Consider the following 20717-nt stretch of genomic DNA (forward strand, 5'->3'; position numbering starts at 1 on the left):
AAAGTCCCAACTGCTTGCAGCAGAAAAAACCAAACCTGATGAAAACCTCCACCAGCTCCTGCAGTTTTGTGGTTCAGCTGAAAGCGGGGGGAGATGGGCTACAAGGGTGGGGACTGGGAAGGGAGGCAAAAAAAAAAGCAGCCTGTGGGCCCTCAGACAAGAGGAGGGTTTTTTACAGCGGTCTGGCAGGAGTCAGAAAGATGGTGAATTTTGCCATTGTAAGAAAGTCCTGGTTGGTTTGATTGAAGTCTGTGAATGACTGAACAGAATGGACATCTTTTTTTGCTCCTGTGATTTAACTCTCCTAGTATTCTGGGTTCTCAACGAGGACCTGCAGCTTTTCAAATCTGTGAAACCTGAGCATGGAAGTGTGCTATTTCTGCAACAGGCTAGCAAATGCCACTCGTCACCAGGGAAACTGGGACTCTAGCTTCCAAATAGATTATGACTGGCTCCTACCTACAGTCCATCTGGAGAGAGAACAGGATCAGCAGAGGAAGGATGTTCATTTATTAAACCATTGGATAAGCTGAAATCAAGCACCTGGTGTTATCTTATATATTTGGTGAACCACAGGCTCCCACCTGTATGACAGATTTTCTCACTGGGATATGAGGAAGGTTAATACAACCCTAGTCACCTGACACAATGCCAAAGTCCCATCTGTGAGACAGTTCTAGGGCTCCAAAACACCCTACAAGAAAGCAGAGATGCTGTCAGGCAGGAACACAGCACCCTCGCAGTTAAGGACAGCTGGGCTCTAACGTTACGTTTATGCAAGTGCGGCCACATGGAGACCACATCGTTGAAAAAGCACATTCCTTTCTGGAAAAAGCTCATGGAATTAAGCAGAGCTGGAATAGGTTTCAATACACATTTATAGATATTATTCTGGCATTTAAGAGATCTTGGAGAACAATCTTAAAGTGGTAAATATTGCTACATTCTTACAGACATCATTCTTAATTTGCACGTGTGCGTGCACACACACATTCCTGTGGCACCAGTGGAACTTAAGCTCTTCCCTGTTTGCAGGCCCCTGCGGTAACAGAGTGAGTGAACTACCCTGTGTAAAAATAAACTTTTTCTTTCGCAGAGCTATTTTTAATCCCAGCACAGCTCAGTGGCCCAATTCGGCATGTGGTCCCATGAAAACAGCGGTGCTGGCACAACCGTGGGGTGGGAATGCGCAGCTGGCAGGGAAGATGAGGGCTGGTACATACAGCTCTGGAGGAAAAAGCACAGTGAGCTGCACCCTTAACGCGCAGACAAGCCTGGCTTCACACAAGGTACCACAGGGAGCTGCAGAGGCTGGAAAGCATCGGGGAACTGAGACACTCAGGGGGTTACCCTACAGCCCTCCTTAACTGTACCAACTGCAGAGACAAGTCCTGGCCGCCCTCCTGAGGCAAAGGCCGGCCTGCACCGGCGGCACCGGACCCTCCTCCCCCCGGCCCGTGACAGAGGAGCCGATGTGAAAGCACCGGCGAGGCGCGAGGGGAGACCGGCCCTAGAGGCGGCCGGTGCTGCTCCCAGGTACCCGGAGCGGCCATCCCGGTCGCGGGCAGTCGTCGCCGGTACCTACTCAGCGAACGAAGAGGCCGCACAACTCCGCCGCTCCCTCAGCGTCGCTTCCCGCCACCCCACCTCAGACCGCCCTGCGCGCGCGCCCTCCCGCCCCCTCCCAGCGCATGCGCAGCGCGCCAACTAACGCGCCGCCACACCACCCCCCCGCCGCCTACCGGGCCGCGCGGGGGAGATGACGTCACGCCTTCCCGGCGTCTCCCGCGTGAGGTCACATCCGGTAGGTGAGGTCAGGGCAGAGGCCGCCATTTTGGGTGGCAGGGCTGGGCGCGGAGCGGGGCTACGGCGGTGGGGGGGGAGCGAGTGCGGCCTGCGGGCGGGCGGCCCCCATGGCCGGGCAGTTCGACTCCGAGGACCGGGCGAGCTGGTACTGGGGGCGGCTGAGCCGGGCCGAGGCGGTGTCGCTGCTGCAGGGGCAGCGCCACGGGACCTTCCTGGTGCGCGACTCGGGCACCATCCCCGGCGACTTCGTGCTCTCGGTGTCCGAGAGCTCCCGCGTCTCGCACTACATCGTCAACAGCCTGGGGCCGGCGGGAGGCCGGCGGGCCGGCGGCGAGGGCCCTGGGGCCCCGGGTGAGTGACCCCCAGGGCTGGCGGTGCCCCCCAGCCCCTGCCGCCCCGGGGCGGGCAGCTGAGGCAGCCGAGTCCCGGGCTGCGCTTCCCCACGGGCGGCTCCGCTCTCCTCCCGGGCGGCGTTTCAGGTCGTGAAGCTCTTTTGTAGTGGAATTAAGGCGCGTTCTGCAGCTGGGGCTACGGACCGAGCTGAGCCCGTCTGCCTGCACCTGCCTTGCGACGACCTGATTTCGTAGTTAAAACATGCACTGACTGGAGTTGAGCGCTTATTGCAGCCCTCCTATTGCAGCTACAGCTGTAGCGCTTGCACCTTCTGTGGTTTCCATAAATCAGTTAACTATAGTTAATAATTTATCATGTCATCTCAGCCGGGGGACGGTTCTGTGGAAGCATCATCTAAAAGTCTAAATTCTGACAAGATAGTTACGCGTTAGAAGGCAGACTGTGAGGCTAAATTTCGAGTCATGAGTCAAAGTATTATGTGGGTTGTTAAAGTAGGGGAAACTCTTCAGGAATGTAAAGGCAATTGTTCCTTTAAATCAGATGTGAAGTTCTATTTTTTTTTCCCCGCTGTATTGAAAGGGGAGGTTTGATATTATTCGTCATCAACCTAACATCTAATATGAAAACAATGTGTTTAAGTGTAACGCTTATAGAGCAGGAGACACTGATTGTGGCAGAGGGAAAATGCCATGAGAAGCAGCGTTTCTGCAAGTACAAGTGTAACTAAATGAGTAAGAACCCCCAGCAATGTAGTGTCCTTAGATGAATAAGAACATGAAATACAAAGGCAGCAGTATCCCTGCTGGGGACATCACCGAAGTTGGTAGTGGAACTGCTCAAGTTTGGGTATTAATGCTTGCAAAATGATGTGGGTGTATTGCTAGCATCTCAGAAAGGAACCACTACATAATTTTGAAGTATAGTAAACATATATAGTAAGAGATTTGGTGAACTTATTTGGCAGAAAGTAAACAGTATGTTAATTGCTTCAGAGACAGTCACTTCTGATGTAGATCTATGGTTGGAATAAGAGACCTATGTTGGGGAGATGCAACAGTACTTGTTATGGAAAGGATTTTTCAGTCTGCGCAGACCATAGTTGACTAAGAAGGAGATAATCTAAGAAAAAACAAAACTGTTGACAGTAGGTTCGCACCGTTCAATAGTAATTTCCTCTGCTCAGAAGAACATTTCAAATTGGCAAATTTGGGAAAGCCCAAAGTCGTCATGTTTATGCCAGGAACCTCCTGCAGCTGCAGAGTGCACGTGAGTCACAAAAAGCTCCACAAGGTAGAAGTTAAAGGTGGCTGAATTCAGCTGGAAGTAAAGTAGAAGTCAGAAGTGGTGGATTCCCTATTGGTTTGTGTTTGTGAAGACAGAGGTTTATTGCCATAGGTTTGCGGAGGCTTGATGAGGGGATTGTTGAAACACATGACTGGTGTTACCTAGAGCAGAATAAGTTACCAGGGTGGTTTGTTGTGGAATCCAGCCTAATAGGATTTTAAAGATAGTAGTGATGAAAAACACTGAAGTATGTGTGCCTGTCACTTCTGGGCAGTTGTTTTCTGGAGAGCAACTCATTTCTGAAAAAACAGTGTTTTTCATGTTATTGTGGTATCACTTTAGTGCACAGCCATCCTAACTTTTTTACTCTGTTACATTCTTGAGCTCAGTAACGTTTTGTGGTGTTCTGTGGGCTGGCTGATGTTATGGGTGTTAAAACATTCTGGAGTTTTGGTGTTCTTTTTAAAAATCAGTAAAGGCCCCTTAGGTAATTCTCTTCTGTTTTAAATGTTTATGTGTTTTAGAAGAGTAGCTGCTATTGTAGCTGTATAGGCTGTTGGCACAGTAGGCTTAATATATGTTAAAAAGTATAATTATGTTTCGGTTGGTCTCTTTTTTTTCTTTCTCCTGGATGTTATGAAGATAGGTGATGCATCACAGATACTAACTACTCTGCTGAGATTTTATGTTTTAAATAAGTCTTGCCTTCATGCTAATACTGCTGTCTTTTCCCACTCAAACCAAAGAAGGTGTGGGGGTGTATGTATATTAAATTACACTTAAAGTGTAATTAAGTTTTTCTTTCAGAAAAAAGTAAGTGGATGTAAAAGGGATGTTTTGCAATGGGAGGCAGACAGAAACATTGGTAGAAGATTGAAGATGGTTTCACATTTGGATAGGGAAGCTAATGCAGTAAAATGAGGTAAATGTTTGCAAATTGTCATGCTTATTTATTGTGGTGAAGCTAAAGCACGAGGAAGAACAACTTTACTATGTCAATTGTATGGTATAGTTTTTTTAGCAATTGATTGTTTGGCAAATGCACAGTTCTCACTGGAAAATCTGAATATGACAAATCAGGTTCTAGGTTGATTTTTGTGAGTCTCGGTAAGCGTTAGTGCAATTCGTGACTGCTTTAACACTGCTGTGTACAGGGGATACTAGGAACCTAGCTTCCATACAGAATGAATGAGATGAGGAGCTTTGACTTCCCAAATAGAAAAAGCCATAATGTCACAAAATGTGATACTTTTTTCCATTTCTAAAGTATAAAATAAACTTGCTAACATTTTGTTAAATTCACCTTTTGCCTGGTATGCTGCAGTTTCTAACTTCTTACAAGTGATTTTTCAGTGTGAGGACAAAAGAATTTAACGGAACTTCTCAAAATAGCTATGTCTTCCTGAAATGTTTTGAGGCTGTTAAAAGAAAATAGGATAAATCGCTCAATTATAGGAAAGAAAAACATTCTGTTTCCAGTGGAGATGGAGATTAACAACTGAGTTGGAATTGGGTATCATTTGTGATGAAATATCACAGTCATGGGCTAAAGAAATCCCAAACAAGACAGAGTACTCCATGCAGGCATTACCATGGTCATGGACAATAGAGGAAATATTTAAATACGTCATATGTTTGCAATTTGATGTGTGAGTCTGGGGTAAAAATGTATGATATGCACTAAAACAAAATGCCTAAAATATCTAAAGAAAGATATGCTTTCTATTGAAAGTACAATGTAATAAAGCTAGAAATGTTAGTGTTGTGAAATTTGTCTCTCTAAAGTAGGAGGGTATGACAGCTATAGTCTAGAAGGTGGTGTTTTCACGCCTTTTAAGAACATGCTGCTTAACTCGTGCTTCTAAATAACTTCCATTGTGATTTAAAAAAAATCAGACTGTATTTCCTGCAATCACATAATCTTTACATAATGATATCCGACTCAGCTCTATGCGAAATGGCTTTAGATATGTCTGAGCAGTATGATTTAACTCTGACACTTGGGGTTTTTTTTTGTGTTTGGGTGTGGGTTTTTTTTATATTAAGGTCTTAAAATGCAAACTGTTGGAAGCTTGAAATGCATATGCATTACACATCTACTTTTCTCTCATCTTCTGATTATCTGCAGAAATGACAATATGTAACTTATGTGAGAACTTATGTTCTCCTGGTGTGCTTAGAGTTCTTCTCAGGAGCCATGAATGGGGTTTTACTGTTTTTATGGAACATCCATGGGTATTTATTAATTTTGCTCAGGCATGAGTAGGGAGGTACTTAAGAACAAGGGAGAAAGGTGGAGGAGACGCACAGGCTGGAATGTGATGGCTTCATAGCAGAGTTCCCATATGTTCCAGGAGGAAACTTGCTTACATCACTGTGATGTCTGTCTTTGAAATGAGAGCCTTGTGTCTCGTGGTAAGAACAGCTTTTTTTTTTTTTTTTTTTTTTCCCCCAAAACATGCTTTTTAAGTTGGGGGGGAGGAGGGGGGCACAGTTACGGATTAGATCTAGAAACAAAAATGAAAACCTGTACTTCTGTGAGGTCTTCCCTGCTCTGAAAAGTTTACCAATGCTTAGGAATAAAGGGAAAAGTGCCTAGTGGCACTAACACAATTGGAATGAAGAGAGAAATGTAAAATCCCCGAGATGCCTAAAAAAGTGAGAACTTGCTTTGTGGTTACTCCACCTGTCCACATTCTCAAGAAGTAGAATATTAGGTGTTTTATACCTCCACTTCCACAGTATCTGTACTATATTTAAAACATACGTAAACCGTCTTTTCCAGACTGACATGAAGCCAACACAGTGTAAAAGTGTTTTGTCAAGAGGGGATGTGCATCATAAACAGAGAACTGACAGGCTCCAGATTTGAAACTTTCTTTAATTCTGGGACACTTTGGATTTTAACTCTTTCCCCACCTTCCTGAGAGCAGAGGTTTCCGTAGGTGTTCTGACATGCTGAAATGGATGGAATCAGGTTAAGTCCTAGCGCAGATGGAGCTAGGGTGGAATAAGTAAGAAAGATGATACTCAGCCCCTTGTGCTTCTCATTCAAAGGAATCATCTTACAGACCTGAGTAGTGCTGGTGGTAGAGAAGAGAGCTGAGCAGCTATTTTTCCTTTGGCTGTGCAGAGCCGGGGAGAAGGGAAGAGAATTTCTAGTATTCTCGTTGTCCAACTTCAATAGGAAGTGACTAAAGTTCCTCCAGACTTACCTTTACACGCCTTCTCCTCTTCCTGAGAGCCCTCAGAAGATGTGGACAATGTGCTGCTCAAACTTGTGCCTTCAAGAAAACTGTCCCAGAATCATGAAGGAAACCAGCTCTGCTTTTCTAAAACCCACTTGCCTTGTTGCTGTAACTTTTTCTTGTGGTAGATCTTGCCTTAATTTTTCCACTGGCCTGCAGATATGAGAAGTATTGCAGTTCAAACAAGAAGCCGAAGGATTCCTCTGAGCCTGAAATCTGTTACTCTTTGAATTTCATTTTCCCAGGGAATGACAAAACTTCGAATCCCATAGTGAATACAATTATTTCCCTGCTACGTAAGTGAGCATCGTTACCTTGTAGCTGAACAAGGGTATACACAAAAGACTTAAACTGATGGAGAGTTTACTGTTCGCTTGGTAAGGTGTAGTATTTTATTTCAAACTTGTGACTTTCAACTGTTTTGTCCTTTTTACGCCTATTTTAGCTGAATTTAGAAGTCTTCTGTATAAATTCTCCAGTGGACAGGTTGCTGCCTTTATACTCTCTGGTAATTAATTTGGATTAAGTTTATAGATTTCCTGTTGCAAAGAGGTTTTCCAGGCTTTTGATTTTTGTAGTTTGTTTTATTGAAAAAAAAAATCCAAAACAACAAAAGCTTCAGAAGTGCATTTGGTATTCTGGGAGTGTTCTCTTTGTGAAGATAACATCTCCTTTCTGCTTCTCTGTCCCATCAAGCATTGCGTTGATCTTTCTGATCCTAGAATGTATTTGGAGAGTCTATGTTCTCTCACTCTTCTTCAATTGTGGAAAAAATGTCTTATAGAACATGATTTTCCAGGATACAGTGCACTGATTTCAGTTGCTCCTTCCCTGTACATAAGGTTCCAGTGGACTTTCCTCTTAGAGTCCAACTTTGGTTTTATTCGAGATTTGGCAGCTATTTCAGGCTGTTATGCATTAATTCAAGAGGGCAAACCTGTTCAAAAGAAAAAAAAAAAAAGACACCACAAAACCCCTTGTTCATCCTAGTGATGATTTTGGTGCTGACAAAGCTGATGAATGTTACTTTTGAACTGCTCATTTCCTATGAGTTTATGATTTTTCTGTGTACATTTGCTGGAGATGGAGATCTCGGCCTTCTGACTGAGTCAGTTTGTAGCAGGTTTTACAAAGGTAAATTAGTCTTTCAGGCTGTAGATTTCTGGTATGTGAAGTAAGTTGAATGTCAGTGAACTTACCTGAGATTCAGTCTTCTCCATATGACTTCAAAGATCATTGCTGCCCTGGTCTTAAAGTTTCTATGACTTTTTCTTTTGATGTAAGAGTCTACATAAGCCTTGATCCTTAAAGGTTCACATCTAAAATAGTAGCAGATATACACTTGTGTTTCTCTCACCAGGTTTGCCTGAAATTTGATGTCTATACCACTTGTTACAAAGCCTGGTTTCCCACTTGCTAGCCCAAGTGCAGCGTTCCCAGATTATATTATATGCTTACGTAGTGGGCTTCGGCTGTTTTGAAGTGCTGTGGGGATGCTGCTTGTCCAGCCAGAATTCATCTCCTGTGAGACCACAGAGCTACGAACTGAAATTCCAGAGCTCTTGCTAAGTCTAGAGCTGTTAAGTTACATCTCATCAGCAAAACTTGAGGGAGTTTTTGCATCTTTTCAGCATTATGCTTAGGGAGAATAAGGTGGAACTTCTCTTTCTATATTTCGTATTTCTTACTGATATTTACATTAGCTTCTTTATCTCTTTGTGATGCCAGTTTGTGGGTTGTTTTTTTTTTGTAATTTTTTGAGGGTATTGCTTTGTTTTTTTGGCTCACTGTATTTCTGCTGATTTCTTTTGAACAGCCTTTCAGGGCTGTTAATGCATGTAAATGTGCGTTTTCCGATGACTTAGTTCTGCTGCTTTGGATTTCCTGTAACCAGCTTCAGTAATGTTTATGTTCCTTCAGGATACTTCAAAATTTATTTATCGGGTGTTTGTCTGTGTTGATCTTATTGAATCTGCCCTTTTCTCTATTGGAACCCCTTTTTGCTCTCTTGAAAGAACTTCTTGTAATGTTAGCTTTCCATGCTGACAGTGCTACTTTGAAGGGGGTTTTGGATCAGTGACAGCATGAAGAATTCTGCTAGCTTTGTACTCAAGAGCTAAGTCTCGGAACTGTTAGATATTCCCTGCAGAGAAACAGACTTGCAAAGTAAGCATCTCTTTCTTGCTAAAAGAGTTACTCATTAAAGCATAAATCTTTTCCTCTCCACTACCCTCCCCCAGCCTTCCACAATTCTTCCCATAACTGATTACACAGGGTATGGTGCATGGTGGAAATAGAACATTGTGCGTATGTTTTTCCCCAGCTGAGCCTGAAGAACATAAAACGGAAAAAAGTGCAGCACGTGAATTGAAAACTGAAATGGATATCTGCACTTTGATGCTTCTAATGACTTGAATATGAACATCATCTCTATTTTAATGTATATGAGGTTTGGACTTATATCTTAGGCTCCCTCTGACAAATATGGCAAAGAAACTACAAGACTCGAGATGAAAAGACTGAATTGTACCCATTATTATAACATGTGTTGTTGCTTTGCATTGCATAAAATGTACATAATTTTCTCTACGGTATCTTTTATCAAAATGAAAAATAACTTCCATTTGCTCATTCACATAAATTATTTGCTGCTGTGCTAAGCAGTTTTTCATAGTGTCCATGTCTTTAACCCAAGATACGTTACAACAGGTGAATAACCATTACTGCGGTGTTGTCGTTTGAAATAAGTTTGAACTGCAAGAGAGAGTTAAAAAAAAATCACTTTCTTGAAATTGTATAAAAATTTCATTTGCTTTCTGGATTTGGAGTATAAAACAGAAAAAAAAGAATGGTCTATTAGTGAAAATTGTATAGGCTCCTGAGAAACTCAGATGTAGTGAACATTTTTATTTGTTGGGTCCATACAACATTCAAGGAAACAAGTTATTTTTATCCTAATTCGGGAAGTTTGGCAGTGCCAAACAATTTTTTTTCCCCTCTTTGACAAAATCTTTAAAAATAAAACTCTTATCAGGTTCATGATAGTGCTGTCTTTGGTTAGAAATACACAGAAAAGCTGAATATGATGAATATTAATCTAAAGATGACCAAATTCAATATCAGATTACTTATCTGAAATATATTTGTTTTCTCAAATGTTTAGTTAACAGTTTTAACAATTGTGTGCGCTCTCTGACATATTGCCTTCTTCTTTCAGGGTTGAATCCCACCAGATTTCGAATAGGTGACCAAGAGTTTGATTCTTTGCCATCTTTACTGGAATTCTACAAAATACACTATTTGGACACTACAACCTTGATAGAACCAGTTTCCCGATCCAGGCAGAATAGTGGCGTTATCCTCAGGCAGGAGGAAGCTGAATATGTGCGAGCTCTCTTTGACTTTAATGGAAATGATGAAGAAGATCTTCCATTTAAGAAAGGAGACATACTGAGAATCCGGGATAAACCTGAAGAGCAGTGGTGGAATGCAGAAGACAGCGAAGGAAAGAGGGGAATGATACCTGTTCCTTACGTCGAGAAGTATAGACCTTCCTCTGCTTCAGTATCTACTCTGATTGGAGGTAACCAGGATAGTTCCCACCCACAACCACTGGGTGGGCCGGAGCCAGGGCCCTATGCCCAGCCCAGCATCAACACTCCGCTCCCTAACCTTCAGAATGGCCCTATTTATGCCCGGGTTATCCAGAAGCGAGTCCCTAATGCCTACGACAAGACAGCCTTGGCTTTGGAGGTACATAATGGGCAAAACTTAGAAAGAAGAGATCTGTTCAAGGGATTTCCCTTTCAATCACATTATAGTTTTGTAGGAATGAGAAAGGGAAAAGCATTGTAATACTGTTTTTACATCATGATTAATAAGTTATGGATAAAAGCTTTTTTTTAAACGAATAAGTGACTAGAGTCACTTGTAGACTAGAGTTTGATTATTATAGCATGTTTAGGTTACTGAACCAATATCATGTCTTTTGTCAAAACATCACTAACATAAGTGTTTCCCCATCTATGTTTTCACTTCTGAATTCTTTATTTTAGGTGGGGAGGGAGAGGGAGCAATTCATAAGTTGTGTGTCTGTTCATTGTTGCTTGCCTCACCCCATCTTTAGAAGGTGTGCTGGGTTGTTTGTTGTTTGTTTGTTTGGGATTTTTCAACCTGTCAGGAGTTTAAAAGCAATCAGTAGCAACATTGATAGTCACTTTAAAATTACACAGACTGAGATGACGATAATGATCTCACATAGGGTTTTATTGTAACATCTTGACCTCAAGCAGATTACTTTGGTTTTTAGTTTGTGAAGCAGGAACATGCATTACAATTCATTAGGGAGGTCTCGTGTAAAGCAGTGATTGATGGAGTAAGATTTGTAATAAAGCAGTGAGTTTCCCTAAGTTTGATTCACTTCCTGATACAATCAAGTACTTGTACATGCCCTTTTTGGTTTGTTGTTTTTTTCCCCTCTTGAAAAGGAGACTAGAGTGCTCTAACTCTACACATCGGATAGTTATCCCCCAAGTTACATTTGAGGAAATTGAGATTAAGGTATTCTCAGTGGCAGACCTTTGCCTTAGGATGATATGTAAATTGTATCCTTTAATCTAGGCTTTCTTTGAGCTAAAGGCTCTGGAATTTCCTGATACCTAATTGACTTCCTGTTTATATAACATTTTAAGTACTTGGGAAAAAACAGTTTCTGTGCTGAGTCAGAGTATCTCCTCCTCACTCTCAAATACTTCGTTTAATCGTGCATAGCACAAAAGGTACTTCAGTGATGTGGCAGCTATAGGTATGTGTCTTTTGTACAGAACTGGCGAATGCCGCACATTCTACAGATCTGATCATTGATGTACAGTCTGGGAGATGTGAAATTTTTCCCTGTTGTAGGTAAAAAATTTGTCTAGGGAAGCAATGTAAATATACTGAGTTACTATACCTTCTGTTGTATTTCTGAATCAAAAGAGAGACAGGATACAGAATGTAAATTTGAGTTGAGAAGCACATATAGAAACTTATGCCAACTCACCAGATTTGGGGAAATACAAAGATTTTAACCTTCAGACTTTCATACAGCTTAAAATGCTGTCTCTTTACCTCTTTTTCTCACTTTCTCCACCCAGCTACCCGATGGAGCTTAGAAGTATTCCTGAATGTCATTGTGGACTGTTGCAATTACCAGATGTTAGATTTTCTTTCAGCCATTGGAGATTATGTTGTGGCATATTTATCAAAACCTTTTGGGTTTCCTTCTGGATTTTGTTTTATTTATTAGTGTGCTACCACTGTTGTCTTAAGCTTAACTTTACATTTTATTTCACTTAAAGCAGAACCCCACAACACAGCCCAACTCACACTTTGGTAGCATGGAGTGAAATAGAGAGTGTGAGGAAATACTGGTAATCTAGGCCATCGTAAGCAACTTTGAGTGAAAGCCAAATCCTTTACATGCTAAAGAACAGGTTGTGAGTGCCATGGCTGATCTATTAGTTCAGTCCTCTTCACTAAAACTCACATGTTCTGTCAAGTATGCTGTGCTTTAGAAAGTAGTTTCAGAGAGAACATCTCTCTGTTCTGAGCTAACTTGCGCTATTAGTGTCTTTTACTAGCTGATGGTAATGTGCTAGATAGCTGAAGTGTTGGGGAGGGGGGAACTGGGAGTTGTGGAGGATCTGCCCATCTGTGTAAGGATCTAAGTAAGATTTATAATCTCTTTCTACCTTTATATTAGAACAATAGCATTTGTAGGCCTTGTAAAAGTATTTAAATACTTACTAGTTGACATGCTGAACCTCTTGGTTAGGATGATGTATACTTGTCTTGCTACAGCTCTACATTTAAGAAATGCAATAATAGTGGTGGTTCTTTGTTCTGTATATAATATTGGGAAAGTTTAGTTTTAAAATGTAAGCCATTTATCACTGCTTCTGGTAGGCTTCTTCGCTTCTTTGCAGCTTTTATCTTTTCAGATCAGTGTTACTGAGTTGCTTTCTATATCTGTGGAGGAAAAAATAGCAATACGCACTTCGTTTTCTCCAAGTTTTTCTTCATCCTGTCTATCAAAGTGCTGTTTCTTGTTGTCTCCTTTTTTTCACATTCCCTTTCACTTCATGGTGTTCCTTCTCTGTTTATTTAAAGATCTCTTTCTTAGATAACTTAGTAGAAAGCATTATGTAAATCTTATCAATCCATTTTTGCCCAGACCTCTTAATAACTATAAATATAGAAAGTGGGATTCTTTCCAAATGAAAACTCTTATCCTTAAATCTGGCAATATTCATGGGCGGGGGTGGATCCCTCTTAGGAAAATAGATTCTTAACATCAAACATTTTTGGCCCAGACTGCAAACAGAATATCTGTCCTATCCTATTATTTTAAAACTGACACGGTTTTGAAGAGCTCAGGGAAGGAAGACCAGAGCAAATTATGTTCTAATAAAGGCTGTGCTGTATTATGGAAAAAAGATTCAAATGGACAAGATAACTTTTACTTTGCTTGTAACTTGAGGAGTCAGTCTATATTAATTAAAAGAGAGTAGAAAAGGGGAAGATCTATGTGGTGAATGAGAATGAGATCGATGAATTTATTTTTTTTCTTTATAACAGTAGCAGAACTCTGCCATTTTGACCTTACCAAAGAGGAGTACTTGGAATAAAACCACAGCATAAAGAAGTCTTCACATGAATCTTCAGTTTTGCTTTGAAGCTTATGGGATATATTTAGTTTTAAAACTTCTGATGAAGACTGAGACAAATCTGGCTTTATAGCAGGGTACAGTGTTGTTCTTGAGGTGCTGTGCTGGGTGGGATGATGCACAATAAGACTAATGATACCACAAGTCAATATTGAAAGTGAGGAGAATTCAGAGACTCCACTTCTAGTCTAAATGTTTTAAAATTCAAGAACTTGTAATAATGAGTAATTTTTTTTTAAGGTTCTCTGTATTGTCTTCAGGAGAGTATCTGAATGATAGATAAATATGCAGAGTTTCAAAGCAGATCTAGAAAGTTGTATCAGTTATTAAGGAAATAATGGAGGCATTTTATTAAGCTGGCCTTTATGAAATGACCCATGCTTACTTAAAGTCAGTCCAGCTTTGATAGGTTTAAAGACATATATAAAAGAAATGTGAATGAAAGATTGTATCAGAAAGAGTGGTTTCTAAACGAAATTACAATAATGGTAAAAAAAAAAAAGAATATTTAAGCTCAGAGGTCTTTCCTCTTCTAACAATTATTGAAATGCAAATTTTGTGTATAGCTCCATATAATAAGGAGAATTTATAAATGGGTGTCCGTTTGCTGCAATGACCGTGAAACACCCCTGAAAACCATACAAACAGCTACAGGATAGTTCTGGGTGTGAGGGAGTGTCACAAGCATCCCGTATTCTGACTTGCTATCATTGTACTGTTGAACCCACCTTTTGCAGGTGAGTTTGTCATAAGGTATCCAAGATAAACTCTACATGAACATAAAGTAGTGTGCAATATTCATTGAGAGCACAGAGGCCAGCAGTCTTAAGAAAAATATCTTACAGATAGCAAACTAAGTGCAACTTGTGCTTTTTCTTTCCTACTGGGTTGGAGGTTATATATATATTTTCCCGTTTGAGGCTGATACATAGCTTATATCCAGGTCTGAAGTAATTTAAAGTTATCTAGGATAGTGTTATTGTAATGCTTGTGATGAGGAAATAAGATTTTCTGCTTCTAGTATTGTCACATTTAATCTTGTCCTTGTTAAATTATATCTGATGTATTGTTTTGGCCAACAGAGTATTTTTATTGGTACAACCCCCCCAGTGATTATTAGCAGTAGCAAAATTATACGTACTGCATGATTAAATTCTGAAAGAGCTGGAACTAGCATTCAGCAGTCAAGGAAGGGTTTATTTTTGCCTGTAGCAAATACATAAGAGGATTTTCTTCAAAATATGATTCATTAAAATGTCTATACTAATGACTACAAAAGGAAAAAATAAAGCTCTACAGCAAGAGTCCCAAGCGTGCCTCTCATTACCAGATAAGTAATCATCAGAGGTATGGGAAGCTTAATTAAATGTCCGTGTAGCGGTTTGAATTTATGAACTGTTAAAAGCTGTTCTGGCAAAAGACTGCAAGTGATTAAAACCTGTAAAATTAATGGAGATTGGTAACATCTTAAATTGTTTTCCTTGTTCTTCATTCACTGCCTGGAAAGCGAGAATAATGAGATTCCATTTTGGATGAATTTGGAACACAGTGATGAGCATCTGTGTAAACTAGTAACTGTATATTCAGTGAATTTCTGGATGAAATGTAGTAAGGCTTGTGGCCATGCCTTGAGAGTTTATTTACAGTATTAGTGAAAGAAAATAGAGTATATCTGTCCCAAGAGCGTTGCCCATCCCAAAGTGACCTGGGAAGAGTTCTGAAAACCATTGTATATTACTTGTAGATACGATTATTGATAAAATTCTACACAGAGGGCTAGAAATGGGTAGACGGCTTTTCAGCATTGCATTTATTAACTCTTCAGTGACTGTCTTTACAATGCAAATTATGCTTTCTTAGGTTGTATAAGTGCTACTTAATTAACGTACCCTTCAAGATTCAACTGAGTTGGGAACTGATTAGACCTGGACTTGTGGTCCCAACTTGAACTGCATGACTGCACAGCCTTGGGAAAGGCACTGCTGTGCAGTCTTCCACCTTTGTCAAAGGGAGACAATACCTTTACAATTGGTTACGTGAAGATTAGGTTGGAGATAAGAATATGAGATATATTACTGTGTTTTTATATAGTGTAGTACATTAGAACTGGATACTTTTAAACTAAATCGTATTGTTTCATTGGTCCATAGTAACCATTCTTTTATTCTTTTTTAGCCAAACAATCAATTGTCTTTACTAAATCTATGGAATTTATTTATGTGAGAAATCCATGGTGGACAAGACTGAAAGATCATCTGGCCTTGCCTCTAGTAGTGACTAGTTGTGGATGCTCAGAGTAAGGACAGAGCAGCCTTACAGCACTGCTTCTTATTCCCCTACGTATTCTCCCAATGTTTTAGAATCTGTGGCTGTACATATATATAGCCCTCACTTATCCAGAAGTTTTCAATACTGCCTGAAAAGCACTTAGTGGAATTCCAAAATTAAGGAGCCATCTAGTTTGCAGATTAGTGTTCACTTTGTACACCTGCAAGCCTTCCCTCCCTTAATGAGGGTGATGCAGTACAGGCAGAGTGCAAGCCTCTCAGTTCAGCGAGATGCATTTATTGTGATAGCAGCTGATGTTAAGTCCCAAGAGTGCTCTGAAAGATTGGTGTTGGATTGCAGGCTCTTCAGTTTAGGTAGCTCTCACCTAATCTAGGTACACTTCTTTCTTTCTCTGCTTTCTTCAGGAGTGAATAATGTTGGGTGGTACGCTGGTGTATCAAAAATGGTCAAGAGTAAAAGTACTTTTTATAGAAGTATATCTTGATACACTTGGGTGATCGACACCAAAGGGGAGGGGTAGCAGCTCATCGGATGTGTTTTTATGAATTGTAACATTTTCTTATTTCTTATCCTTCAGGTCGGTGAGCTGGTAAAGGTCACAAAGATTAACGTGAGTGGTCAGTGGGAAGGAGAATGTAATGGCAGACGTGGTCACTTTCCATTCACGCATGTCCGCCTGCTGGATCAACAGAATCCCGACGAGGACTTCAGCTGAGTGTGGGTCAACAGTTGCGCTTCCAGATGGGAACAATCTCAACTTGTTTTTATTGCAGATGCCATCAAGACTATGTTCCGACAGATGTTGAAAGCGGTATTGCTTGTATAAGCATTCTGATAACCTGCAAACCCCTGGGACTGAACACCACCATTCCTTAATCAAGGGTCATGTAATTCAGGGTACGACCGTAGATAACTTGTGTGTCAAGTGGCAGAACTAGTACATGATTATAGGTTGTAATGCCTGCTTATGTCCATGTGCACAGCAGACTGGACCTTGCCAGCAGCAGCAGTTGGAGAAAGCAGTAACGTAGATGTTACAACAACATTTGTAGCTCTCTCCAGTCCTATTGCTTATGTTGCTTCTTCCTCAGGCAGTGAACATCAACCTTAAACAATTCAATATATAGATAGAAATTTCACAAATATATCCTGGAGCTTTCTCCATTTTTTGTTTTTCCATCCTGAAGTCTCTGTCCTAGAAAGGCTATGTAGTACTTTGCATGGTCAGCTAACTATGCACAGTACAGATTTATGTAGAGCACATTGGGGACAGCCTTATGATTTACAGATGCTTACCATTTTAATGGTAAATGACAGATCAGATCAACCTCAGAAGTCTAGAAGTTTGTGGACACTAAATTGCTTTCTTCAGTACTGTTGATGCTTCAAACGTAGAAGCTGATTTTAAATTAAAACTTCTATTAACACACCAGTATCTCTTTTTATCCACAAATACAAGGCTTATGGAAGTGTAAACATCCATATCAGTGCTGAAAAATATGTGCGTAGCACTTTAATGCATAGCTTTAAAGCAGTGTTTGATTCACTAAATATACTAAAATATTGACACTGCTTTCCAATACAATTAAATTATAGAGGGGTAGTTTAATTTTACTGGAATTCTTCAATACTTCTACTGTACAATACTCTTACAGTACAAATTGGTGTCAAACATGGTGAACTTACAAACCAAATATTAGTTTTATTTTCAGGTTACTCTGGGGACTCTTCTGGTTTAATTCCCATCTGTAAAATATTTGGTAGTGAATTCATAAGGAGTTTATTTTTAATAAACTAATGGAAAATACTTGTTTGCTTCTGGATTGATTCTCAAAAGGCATAATAGAGTAAATATGGCTTCATAGCTCATAATGCAAATCAGTGCATTGAATAGGTGGTATCATGCACTGCTTGATTTTATTTAGTCTGTTCTTCTAATTATCTGGTTTTCTCTAACATAAATCAGAATGGATTCAGTAAGTTTTGTAAACTGAAATTAAACACTGAAGTAACTATCCCTTGCCTGTACCCTGGATCATTTTCCGAACACAGCACTCTAGTGACCAAACTTAAGCAAATTTTGTAACTTTGACTACAGTGTAATCCACACAAAACAGTTTTTCTAAATAGTATCAAACTGAAAATGTTATTTTGGTTGATACAAACCATGTGACTAGAATGGCTCGTTGGTTGTAAATGCTGCGAGGGCTAGTTCCCACTGCAAAGGCTGTTGCTGCAAGGCACCGACCCGTACAACAGAATACTGGTAACACTTTACCTCAGAACTGTGTAACATGCTGGAAACGATAATATTTCTGTTATATTTAAGTACTAGTTGTTTTACTTCAAAACTAATCCATCAGCGAGTCTGACTAATTTTCAGGTAATGGGCACTCATTAATTCTGTAGACTAATGCCAATGTACATTAATCATACTTTTCCATCACCAATCTCATAAGCACTACTGAAGATTATTAGAAAACTGACAGTTGTGACAGTGGTGTAAAAACAACGGTAACAAAGGAATTGCAGTACTATTCTAGCTTGGATTGTTGCTACCCTGGTTAGGGTGATATGCCAGTGATTGTGGGATCTCTTCTAGCTTAGTACAAAATTTACTTTGAGGGAAAAGAAAAAAAGAGAAACTAACTCTAGGGTCCTTAACACATTGGTTTCTTTAAGGCTGATTTGTATTTTTCCTCTGACCTTGTTATTTACTATGACTGATTTTTTTTTTTTTTTTTTTTTTTTCCAATGGCTGCACTCTAAGTAGCAGACTTAATACTGAGTTTATCAGTTGCCCATATATGCTTATATTTTTCTTCAGGTATTGCAAAAGAAACATAATGAACTGTGTGTTCTTAGACTAACACAGTTTGTTCTGAAGTATTTTTTCCAATTGCAGTTAATGAAAGCCCGTGTGTTTGTACCTTTCCAATTAGCAATTATTTTAAGATACCAAAAGAACTTTTTTCTAAAAGGAATTTTATTATGCAAGTCTTGCCTTTTTAATAGGAAAGACATAAATTGAATTAACTAGCAAATACCCTGCAAACTTTGTAGATGTGTTTTTGTTAAGACTGTATAAATTGCGAATATTTGTACACTTTGAAAGAGCAAAAAAAAAAAAGAAACTAGAGGAGTCTTAATAGCTGCTGTTGCACTAGAATCCTATGTTCTTGTCAAACAGTTTTTCTTAGTCAACTAATACATTAATGCAACTGTTTTCCACTATTCAGTTCTAAGCTGAAATGTGATTTTGTTTCATAGGTGATAGAAATGAATATGTTTGCGTTTGGACAAAATAGACATTTCAAATATCGAGCTCTTAAAGGAAAATAGGTAGAACATATGTTCATGAACATGTAGATTAAATCCTTTTGTGGCCTTTGTTTATCCTCTTCTATTTGTTCCCTCCCTTCTCCCTGATGCGTGCAAAAAAATCATTGCTAAGAATGTTGGTCACAATCTTTTGTCTCTACTTGGCTGTGTTTTTGGTCTCTTGTGCATAGGCAGGTGTTAGAACTAGAATAATCATTTCTAGAAATACACCGTGAAAGCAGAATGCTCAACTACACTGTGTTCTTCTGGTGCATTTATACATTATATCACACTAAAAAGTACAACTGGCTGCTATGGTTTTTTAATATATATTTCATTTTGGTAAACCCCAGCCTTTTTACTAATATTTGACCTGGTTAAATCTTGTTAATCTGTTTGAATTGTATTTGTTAATAATGCAAATATTTCTAATCATCTTAAAACACATCATTTTTGTTAATGGTTTTGGGGAAGGATTCTAACCAAACCAGTTTGAAGAAAAATATGAACATGTGCCATTGTATTATAACACTATCCACTTTCTTGACAGTTAAAGTCTTTTTTTTATTTTTTTGTAGCATGTAATGTATATGTTCATAGTACGTGAAGTAAATAAAAGTATAGCCAAAACTTTGACTTGGTGTCCCTCTCAATCAGTTGTCATTGGAATACTTGCATTTAATCTAAAAATAGAATTGCGGGTGTGGTCATTTTTAATTGGTCATGCTCATGTGAAAACAATTAATACCTGCACAAGTAAGACAAACCAAGGTAACTAAAATAAGTTATCAACCAGTAAAATATTATGGCCTTTTTGAAACAAGGTGACTTTCTGTAATCAAATGAGTTCCTTGAGTCAAGAGGGTGGGGGGAAAAGTATATTCGCACTGCAGAAGAGGATTCATGAGAAATGTTAAGATGAGACTTTGTGGCTGTTAGTCTCACTTCTGCCTACACAGGTGTATCAGGAAAGAGTTTGGGGATTCTTTGGATTACATGTATCTGTTTGGAAAGATGAAAAAGCTGTTTATTCATTCTTAGTGTGGTAGTGGGAGAGCACCATTTCAATAAAAGACTAAGATGTGCAGTGTACTGTCAAGGGATGAAGCACAGAAAATGAGAAAATGCCTATATCCCACATGGGAGAACACTTGTAACACGAATTTGCAGTAGACCTACTTTTGCCATTGCTATGCTTAAAAGCTGCAAAGGGAAGTGGTCTCTAGGCCCCCAAGGATAAGAATTTTGATGGCAATACTATATCTAAAGCAAGGCAGTTTAATTTGGGGTATACACCAAAGAACAGTTCTATCTCCATACCAGTGGGTTCCTTAGCATGCTGTGCTGTAGTTAGTCATGGACCAAAACCTTGAGGCATTCAAAATCCCTCAAAGCATTTGGCCTTCTGGAGCTGCTCCCTAGTTCCATAGGCTCTTGCTGCATGGAAAAGGCCATGCTGTACATTCCCAATTAAAACACTTACTTCACTGTCCATTGTTCATAAAAGCATACAAGGACCAGTCTTGTTAGTATTGCTGTAATAATTTTTCTTGCTGCTGGTAAGAGCAAGGACAGCACTTGTTTTTTTAGTCACTACGTTACAGTGATGGTTCCTCATATTTTCTCCTCATATTTTAATTGATTCATATTCAGTTGGCTGGCTACTATAGGTAACTTTCCTGGTCACTGTTGTTTGGTGGAGTCTTCA

The 20717-nt window shown here is 39.7% G+C and overlaps 1 protein-coding gene across 2 annotated transcripts; it reads left to right on the forward strand.

The window, feature by feature from the left end:
- The first annotated feature begins 1894 nt into the window (after window positions 1-1894).
- CRK (CRK proto-oncogene, adaptor protein) lies at window positions 1895-19645 on the forward strand. 2 transcript variants are annotated; one of them, XM_082493262.1, is made up of 3 exons: window positions 1895-2157; window positions 9910-10445; window positions 16266-19645. In XM_082493262.1, the coding sequence occupies exons 1-3, from the start codon at window positions 1914-1916 to the stop codon at window positions 16401-16403; spliced, it is 918 nt and encodes a 305-aa protein (XP_082349388.1). In that variant the 5' UTR covers window positions 1895-1913; the 3' UTR covers window positions 16404-19645. The 2 variants fall into 2 exon arrangements, with proteins under 2 accessions (XP_082349388.1, XP_082349389.1); XM_082493263.1 differs by having other exon boundaries at window positions 9910-10275; window positions 16266-16332.
- Window positions 19646-20717: the final 1072 nt, after the last annotated feature.

This window comes from Vanellus vanellus (genome assembly GCF_965231255.1).
Source record: "Vanellus vanellus genome assembly, chromosome: 19".
NCBI classification, from domain to species: Eukaryota; Metazoa; Chordata; class Aves; order Charadriiformes; family Charadriidae; genus Vanellus; species Vanellus vanellus.

Bases quoted from the DNA above. Each gene is read 5' to 3' on its own strand.
- CRK (XM_082493262.1), top strand. From the start codon at position 1,914: ATGGCCGGGCAGTTCGACTCCGAGGACCGGGCGAGCTGGTACTGGGGG. The intron at 2,158-9,909 runs GTGAGTGACCCC...TTCTTCTTTCAG, and splicing joins CGAGGGCCCTGGGGCCCCGG to GGTTGAATCCCACCAGATTT. The intron at 10,446-16,265 runs GTACATAATGGG...CTTATCCTTCAG, and splicing joins AGACAGCCTTGGCTTTGGAG to GTCGGTGAGCTGGTAAAGGT.